At 38.0% G+C, this 9,013-nt stretch overlaps 1 protein-coding gene across 1 annotated transcript; it reads left to right on the top strand.

The window, feature by feature from the left end:
• The first annotated feature begins 85 nt into the window (after positions 1-85).
• On the top strand, positions 86-6,249 carry Calr (calreticulin). Its single transcript, XM_045741718.2, has 4 exons — positions 86-262; positions 2,323-2,441; positions 2,558-2,744; positions 5,037-6,249. The coding sequence occupies exons 1-4, from the start codon at positions 178-180 to the stop codon at positions 5,858-5,860; spliced, it is 1,215 nt and encodes a 404-aa protein (XP_045597674.1). The 5' UTR covers positions 86-177; the 3' UTR covers positions 5,861-6,249.
• Positions 6,250-9,013: the final 2,764 nt, after the last annotated feature.

Here is a 9,013-nt window from a genome sequence, read left to right on the forward strand (position 1 = left end):
ACCCCCTTTATACCCATCGTTGCGACTGGGCTGAAATCTTATGACACCATACCCTGCCGACCAATGGGCGTTCTCCACTTGTATCAACTCCAGAGCAATATCTGCGGCAGTCGTCGGGCAGTGAGGAGTGAGGGAAGGGACTTCAGGCTGTGACAGACGTGTCCATACAGCGGAGTCATGAAGATCTTTTTGTTCGTCGCCCTTCTGGGGGCTTCTCTTGTCGAATCGAAGGTGTTTTTCGAAGAGAAGTTCGCCGATGCAGGTAAATATTGATTTTTCGTGGTAAATGGAACTTGAGGTTATGTATGAGAGGTGGTGGCCCGGCTGGCTACCGGTGGCTATGGTAATGGGCTAGTTCCTTGTGGATATGTGATTATATCTATATCTATGTCTTTAGTAGTTACTTAACAATGGATGTAGAGCCATGCGTGTCATGAAGGCTTTGTGGGGGAAGAATTATAGAAAGCAGAGCTGTAAATTTAATTCTAATGGACCTTTAAATTTTTAGTTGGTCATATCTATTTAAAATGGTAAGTTTTTAATTTTGGGGCCAGTCTTTATAAGGGATGTAATGTGGTGATTGACATTCTTCGCTACCCGATTTCTTACTCCTGACAAATCTTCAAGTTTCTAGAAACTTGAGCTTGGTGTTAATCATGTTCCTTCACACTTGTGTATTGATTTTCCTTTTTATATAAACAAAGATCTTATATGAAAGATAATCTAACTTAGTAAAAAAAAAAAATTGTGTACTTATAATTCCCAGATAGTTGTGGCCAGTTTCCAACCACCTTGTTGGGGTGGGCTGAACGTTGGGGAGCTGGTATGGCCCAAATTTTGGCTTCTAGAGTTGAGAACAGTAGTACTAGGCTTGGGTCTCAAATAGGCACAGACCTTCCCGATCCCCTCTTTGAATGCTGCTAAAGTTGCTTTGAGCAGTTACCTAAATACAACATATATTTATTCGGGTAAAGTCCATACTAACAAGGTACAAAAGTTGATGGATTTATAGATGAGCTAGTACATACAATGCCCAAGCCACTATTACGCAAAGCGTTTCGGGCAGGAAAAGCACTTAAGATTAAAACTTGATGCTAATTGAGATTAAAGTATAAATTGTTGAGAAAAAATAAATGAAAAAGGGAAGAGGGGGGGGGGGGGGGAACATGGCAGAAAAAAAAAATAAAATTTGGTCAACAAACAGCATAGTTTAAAATCGTAGACATAGGTTGACATGACCTATATCATTAGATCAGGCAGTGAAAGGGAAGCTGCCCTGAATGCTTGCATTTCCCTGAAGATTTGTGACAACTTGACCACAATAGGGCGAGGAAGTCTGGCAAAATTGAGGCATTGACAGCCATTGTCAGAGGCAGTTGACTCCACCAGAGCTGTCGGGCAGTAGTTTCCACAGATATTACCATTTCATATTTCAATGTTTAATTTATTTTTTCAGTAATATTCAAATGTAGTGATATATTTGTGTGAATTGCTACTCAAAATTTTGGTATGCATATTAGTGATTCACTTGTGTTTGTAGTGTTTATTACACTATATACATAGGTTATATATATAGGGCATGTTTTATTCACTGTAACAAAGTTGATATGTCATAATGCGTGGCTACCACACACCAGCCAGCAAACACCACCACCTTCCCTCCTCACTCACACTTGCCAACACTCCTCCAATTATACTACTTTTGCTTTTGTTCACTATAGACATTATATAATGTTTAGTTTACCATAACTGTACAACTAGGCTGGTATGGTGAGTTAACACTAAAGACTTCGCCCCACACAGCAGACACTGCCTCCTCTCCCTCACTCGTTCAAGGCCAGTATGCAGTCTAAGGGTTAACCAGATACAGCTAAATGCTGTTCCACACCAATTATTGCATACGTTGGTTTCAATTTTTTTCTTAAACTGTAGCCATCTTGTGTGGTTATGCCAATGTTACCAGTTTCCTACGTACTGTAAATGTTTGTGAAAAATGTGCAATAGTTTATAGTATTTTTCATCTGCATATTTTCTCCCCTATTAGGGAAGACTGAAATTGTTGCAATTTGAGTCTTAGCATGTAAATGGCAAATGCTGTGAGTGAAAATTTGTTAGGTAAATACATATTTGCTATGCTAAAAAATGACTGTTATAAATTACAGCTGGCCAGAAACAAAGCATTTGACAATTTCTGAACCATTCTTTTAGACCAGAAACTTGGTACCTTGCTACTGAATTCTATAGCATGCTACTAAAGTTTTATTAAAGGCTTGTTTTAAGTTATTACATTAAATATTTTTAACATGAAACCATTTCTTGCAGATTGGGAATCTCGTTGGGTTCAATCTGAACACAAGGGAAAAGAATTTGGCTCGTTCAAATTAACTCCTGGAAAATTCTATGGTGATGCAGAGAAAGACAAAGGCCTTCAAACTAGCCAGGTAATTGTTTAAAGTACACCTTTACTATAAACTAATGGATGGATATAAGTTTTTTATATTTTGATTGCATACACTTCCCTAAAGGTTGTAGCTCTTATTTATGCTATTAATTGCAGGATGCTCGTTTTTATGGCCTATCTTCGAAGTTCGCGCCCTTCAGTAATAAGGACACTCCATTAGTTGTACAGTTCTCAATTAAGCACGAACAGAATATTGACTGTGGTGGTGGATACGTGAAAGTATTCGACTGTTCACTTGACCAGAAAGACATGCATGGTGAATCTCCATACCTCATTATGTTCGGTAAGTTTTATGGAAAGTTTTACTATTCTAATATTCTAGCCTTACAGTAGAATGTTGTCCAATGTCTGATTCTGTGAATGTATAGTACAGTAAACTGTTTGGAATTTCCACTTTATGTAATTTTTGCTGCATTGGGAATTTCTCTAGACCTGATAAGTTACTTGTATCATAGCTTCTAAACTGTAACACTCATTATAATGGTCACTATTGGTTTAAATGTAAAATTGCTAATCCTTTACCTAGTCAAAAGATAAGCAACTAAAATGTGCTAAAGCCTGGGTTAAACCTTACTGGTAATGAAGCTGTATTAATTTTTAATTGTAAACGTCTTATTTTAAGACTTCCTGGGGTAGTCTTAAAATGTTCAGATAACATTGTCTGAATAGGGAATTGTGGAACATAATATAGGGTGAAACAATTTCAAAATCTGAATTTAATATCTGGTCTTCCCCCTTAACAATTGTAGCGAGCTTCATAATTGGCCTGAATGCATTTGGAAGTAAATAAGCAGCCTTCATTGCCGAACTAAAATTTCTTGACTTTCATCGGATAATACAATCATTGAACAATTGTCATGCTTGAATTGACAGTGCATACATTGCCATTGGCTGCTTTAGATAAAAATTTGCAACTTTTGTCTTCATTGACTAGTGCATACAATTGCTGGCAAATTTAAAAACCTTAAAATTGCAGAAGTGAAGGCAGGTTATGGCTGGCTGATTTGCTCCACCTTTAATCCATATTTGAAATTAAAATGTGGATTGAAGGTGGCAAAATTAAGACCTTAGCCAGGATGCAACACGTCTATAAAACTTAACCATCTGTTACAAAGCAAACAAGTGTTTGGTAATGTATAGCAGTTGGGTTATGAAGCTATTTTGCCAAGACTTATCTCCTTGTTAGCTACCGATTACCATTACTTAAGAATTGTGCTGCAAAAATATAAAATTTACTGTAGAATTAGTGAAATTTGCCTCTATGCTAAAGATTTAAAAATAGAAATAAAAAAATTCTAAAGCTTCCTTAAATTAACTAGTTTGGCTAGCTGGCTTGCCTGTCAGTGGTGCATAGAAAAATAGCTTGCCGAACTAATGTAAAACTAATTTGATCAAAGTGTGAGGTAATTGCAGGGTGATTTGAGCAAAAATTACTTTGACGCTCCTAGAAATGTTAGTGTGGCAATGCAGTAAAATGTGTAGTTTGAGTGGTACTGTAATAACTATTAATCAGTACCATGTATAAAAAATTGGCAAGGGGCTTTTGTTCACTTTGTGAATGTGCCAAACTGATGACATCTGTAACAGATTGTCTTGGACATGGTAATTAGACCTTGCAAGAATTGATATTGCTTGGGGAAATGATAGTGTGGTTAGAGTTCATACAGTAAACCTGTAAATTTCTGGGATATGCCAAACTTGCAGGTCTTTAATTGTTTAAAGGTCGTGTGCACATGCACATTTCTAGACCTAGCTCCTTATGAATGTGAAATGAAATGCAAACTCAAAGCATGTTTACTACTCACTCGAAATACAGCAAAGCTAGCATTTTGCAGCAATTGGCCCATATAGTGAGAGCTCATCACTTAAATTGCTCTAATGGGCATCAGTTCAGAATGCCAAATAGCAATGGCTGTATAGAACACGCCAATGTACATGCCATTTTTTAGAATTTCTAGACATGACAATCGCAATTGTTTCTTGAACCATTAGAAAGAAACCAAATGGGCACAAACTGAAATTTTCCCTATTGAACCAATAGGAAAAATTAACACATTTTTAATATGCTTGCTGTTTTTGGCTAATGCTCCACCTTTTGGTTGACAAAAGGTGGATGAACAGTTGCTTCCCAGATGTGTAACGTTCACTAGTACAACCACTTGAATAATAAAATGGAAAATGCAGCACTAAAGTGGATAAATGTTGTCTGCTTTAGTTACCCTATTAACTTGAATTTAACACTTGGGATTATCAGGTACAAAGCAAATTTGTAATTTGTGAAAATATGAAATGGGGTAAATTGTTCCTCATTTAAACTTTTGCCTGGAAGTGAATACATTGCTTGTATAATACAACTTTGATTATATTACACAGGCTCTTGTTGCTTATTTAGCTAATTAATGACAGCATTCTTAATGTTTGGGAAGATTTGTACTTTGCCACTTTAATTTGACTTTCTAGTTCAAAATTAACTGACCTGACTTTCAATTAAGTTTCAAGTAATTGTGTGCATTAATGTGATAGCTTAAGCCATGCATTACTAGTCTTTGTAAGCAATGTTCATTATTCTTCACAGGACCTGACATCTGTGGTCCAGGAACAAAGAAGGTTCATGTTATCTTCAACTATAATGGAAAGAATCACTTGATAAAGAAGGAAGTAAGATGCAAAGACGATGTGTTCTCTCACCTCTACACCCTCATTGTTAAACCTGATAACACGTATGAGGTTCTAATTGATAATGAAAAGGTACAGTCTGGAGAGTTGGAGGAAGACTGGGATATTCTTCCACCCAAAAAGATTAAGGATCCTGAAGCAAAGAAACCTGACGATTGGGATGACCGCCCAACTATTGCTGATCCCGAGGATACAAAGCCAGAGGACTGGGACCAACCTGAACACATCCCAGATCCAGATGCTACAAAGCCTGAAGACTGGGATGATGAAATGGATGGCGAGTGGGAACCTCCCATGATTGATAATCCTGATTACAAGGGTGAATGGAAGCCAAAACAGATTGATAATCCTGACTACAAAGGACCATGGGTACACCCTGAAATTGATAACCCTGAGTACACGCCTGATCCAGAAATTTATAAATACGATGAAATATGTGCTATTGGTCTGGATCTCTGGCAAGTAAAGTCGGGTACCATTTTTGACAATTTCTTAATCACCAATGACATTGAAGAGGCAAAGAAGATTGGAGAAGACACCTGGGGAGCCACTAAAGATGCTGCCAAAAAGATGAAAGAGGAGCAGGATGAAGAAGAGCGCAAGAAGGCAGAAGAGGAGGCCAAGGCTGCGGAAGCAGACAAAGAGGATGAGGAAGAAGATGAAGACCTTGACGATGAAGACGATGATGATTTAGAGAATGAGAGAGATCACGATGAACTGTAAAAAATTTAAGTTCATAAAGGCAGTTGGTTAAAAACTGCCTAACTTGTACTTCAACATCAAAGTACTGCAGATTGAAACTGTTGATCATAAACTGGGTCAGGGGCTTCAGTCTATTCTAGTCAAGGAACTTCCAAATATGCAGTAGCACAACAATAACATTCCAGTAGCCACTGTTTATTGAAGGTTTCATGACATAACATTGCCCTTAATGGGTAGGTTCGCATGAGTCATGACCATTTGCAATCATCCCAATCATCGCCATAGTGAATGCAGCACAACCATGTATGTTTGTACAAGCCAGTGTTAGTGCTGTTACTGTAAGACCTGATTTAGTTCTGGCAGCACAAGATGTATGTTGAATGAGTGGTTTCCAATAAACACGATTAGAATTTAGTGTTTTATTAAACTACTAAATTTACTGAACATGTTAATGAATCCTTGGTGTAAAGTTGGTCTTGAGTTTTGCAGGTTTCGTTAATTTATTGTGGACCCCATACTTGTCCTCTGGGCCAGTTGTAGAAGAAAGGTTGAGGCAATTGTCATGGGAACAACCCCTCCAGGGTTTTTCCTTAAAGATTGCCTGCTGGAGAGGCAAGGTGGGATTCCCTCTTTAAAATGTTCCCCCCCACCCCCACCCTGAAGTTAAACTTTAAACTAAATACTAGTGTACAATATTTAAATTTTAAAATAAGGGTACTCGGCCAGCTTTAGATGCAGGTTTTCATGCATTTGAAGGGAGACCCTAGCAACATGGTGGAAAAACTGGAAAATGCCATTTGTATATGCATTACCTTGTTAAATTTCTGCCACTGACTGGTCTCGTCTGTCAATGATTAATGCTGGTCTTTGGTAGCTTTGCTTAAACGGTTTGGATGCAATTAAGAGTGGCGATACTTTGTGCTTCCTGAATATCCAGCCACATTGATGGTCACATACACCTGGCTTGGGGCTGCCTTTTAATAATTACTTAGGTAATACCAGGCCTCAATGCTGTACAAACTAAGTAAAGGGGAAGGGGGGGGGGGAGATTCTTAATAAATTTTCTACCTCTGCTCCATAATTTAATCTGGAATTGGGAGATTTAATCAGGATTTGCTGGGTTCAGCTATATTTATATTTAATTAAATGAGCATGTGGATTCTGTTAAGGAAGCATTTGTCCAATTTCCCAGAAAGACCCCTATTTTTACACATTTTCTGCCATCCGTAAATACATGTCAGCAATGCTAGTCTTGTATCAGTGGCAGCAATGCATGCTCTTAGGGTTAGCATTTTCTTAGTCTCTTACTGCCATAACTGGTAGTGGGGAACTGCTCAAGCGAGGGTTGCATATTGGCCATACAAGCGACTCATGGGCACTTGGAATGCTGCCCTGCTCCTCCTTGTCAAAACTGTATTGTCCCTCTGTTGTGCATCTTGTTGAATGTCCTAATCTTCCAGATTCTTTTGCAGTCATTTGTCCCTCAATAGACCCTTTGGTGAATTGGATACCTTTAATTAATATCACTTGCCTTGTGCACTCTTTCTTCTACTGGCATCCTTGGTAATATTTGGTGCCTGTAAATATTCTGCAACTGTGATGTTGTGTTCCTGGTTTGGTGCCTTTTGATACTCAATTGATCTACCAGCAGTTTTTTTTTTTTTTTTAACTTTAGGCCCCCCCCCCCCTCCCCTTAAGCCCAAACCTTGGGCCAGGTGCTGAACCACTTGGATTATTTGGCAAGTGTCCCAGAGAATGAATTGTTAAAGCAGTCTGTCCTTGATTACAACAGCTGAATATACTTTTGTCATAAAGGACAAAACCTGTAAAAGCTGTTTTACTGCTAAATCCAGCAGCAAAAACCTAATTCAATGTAAAATGCTTGCATAAAAACCACTGACTCGAACAGTACTTTACTGATGACTAAAATCTCAACTGTGTATGCTAGAAAAAATCTACTTGCATTTTACAGTACGTTAAAATTGATGAATGCACTTTAGAAGTTTGCTGCCACTTTGAGCCTGGCTGGACAGGATTCTTACAAAGCGGGTTTACTCCGTAATGTTGGGTGCACAGTGAGGGCATGTTAGCCCAATTATACTCTGTTTATGGTTCAAACTGGTCAACCAACTTGAAGACATGAACAGGAGGGGGAAGGTTGGTCACTAACAGTGCTGATGTTTCTTTGGTCATTTATTGACTTGGTTTTCTAGAATTATCCTGTTAAGAGGGTAGTCAGCCTTTGGTAAGGCATGGGATGCACATAGCTTCGACTTGCTTACATGCTCTACAAAGTTTCCAAAGCCTTTCTGCACTTGTTTCCAAATGCGATAAAAGGTTAAACGCAGTAGCTTTAACACACAAGTTGTCATAAACTACACTTCTCTACCCTCTTGATCATGTCAATTCTCTTTCCACTTTGGCTCTTTTTGATTACTTATCGGTTGGGGGTCTTCGATTAACTCTCCTTCACATGTTACCCAACAAATATGTAAGGCATCTTTGTGCAGTAAGGTATATAGCAACACTGCCTGTCTTTGACCTTGCAGCTACTTATTTTATTCCTTGTACACCATAAATGCCAACAATCTCCATACCAAATTTTATCAAAGCATTTCAAGAGCTTAGTTGCTACATGGTGTGGTGCAAACAGCAGTTTGCAGGAAAAGGCAGCATTAACAGGATGGAAGGTGGGATTTATGCTCTGAAGATGGCAAATTTTCTAAGTACAATACTGTAAATTTACTTTTACAGTGTAATTTTATTTTGTCACTTTTTCCCACAGAATATTGTTCTTGACCAAAATTTCTCTTGGATCAGTAGGTTATGTAGCTAAACTTGCTATAGTGCACAAGTAATATGCTATAAAATTTTGCATCACTAACGAAGGGCTACTCTTGGACGTTGCCTTCCTATATGTAACCTAAAATATAACAATATTCTGTGGTTAAAAAAAATATTGGAAAATTTCCATTTTTGCCTGGTTAGAGGCACATAATGGGTTCAGGAATAATTTGTTCATTTTGGCTAGTTTAGTGAACTGCTAAATGGTTAGGTTAACTAGACAATAATTTTTTAAGTGGGAAGTTAAATTTTTTTTTGTTTGGTCTGTAAAGAAGGAAGAGGCAGCCCATAGTGTATATCCAGTTACAGATTACAATAGGGAAGATACAG

Source organism: Procambarus clarkii, chromosome 40 (genome assembly GCF_040958095.1).
Source record: "Procambarus clarkii isolate CNS0578487 chromosome 40, FALCON_Pclarkii_2.0, whole genome shotgun sequence".
NCBI classification, from domain to species: Eukaryota; Metazoa; Arthropoda; class Malacostraca; order Decapoda; family Cambaridae; genus Procambarus; species Procambarus clarkii.

Excerpts from the sequence above, each read along its gene's own strand:
- Calr (XM_045741718.2), top strand. The coding sequence starts at position 178 with ATGAAGATCTTTTTGTTCGTCGCCCTTCTGGGGGCTTCTCTTGTCGAA. Across the intron at positions 263-2,322 it reads AGAGAAGTTCGCCGATGCAG|ATTGGGAATCTCGTTGGGTT; the intron begins GTAAATATTGAT and ends CATTTCTTGCAG. Across the intron at positions 2,442-2,557 it reads AAGGCCTTCAAACTAGCCAG|GATGCTCGTTTTTATGGCCT; the intron begins GTAATTGTTTAA and ends TATTAATTGCAG.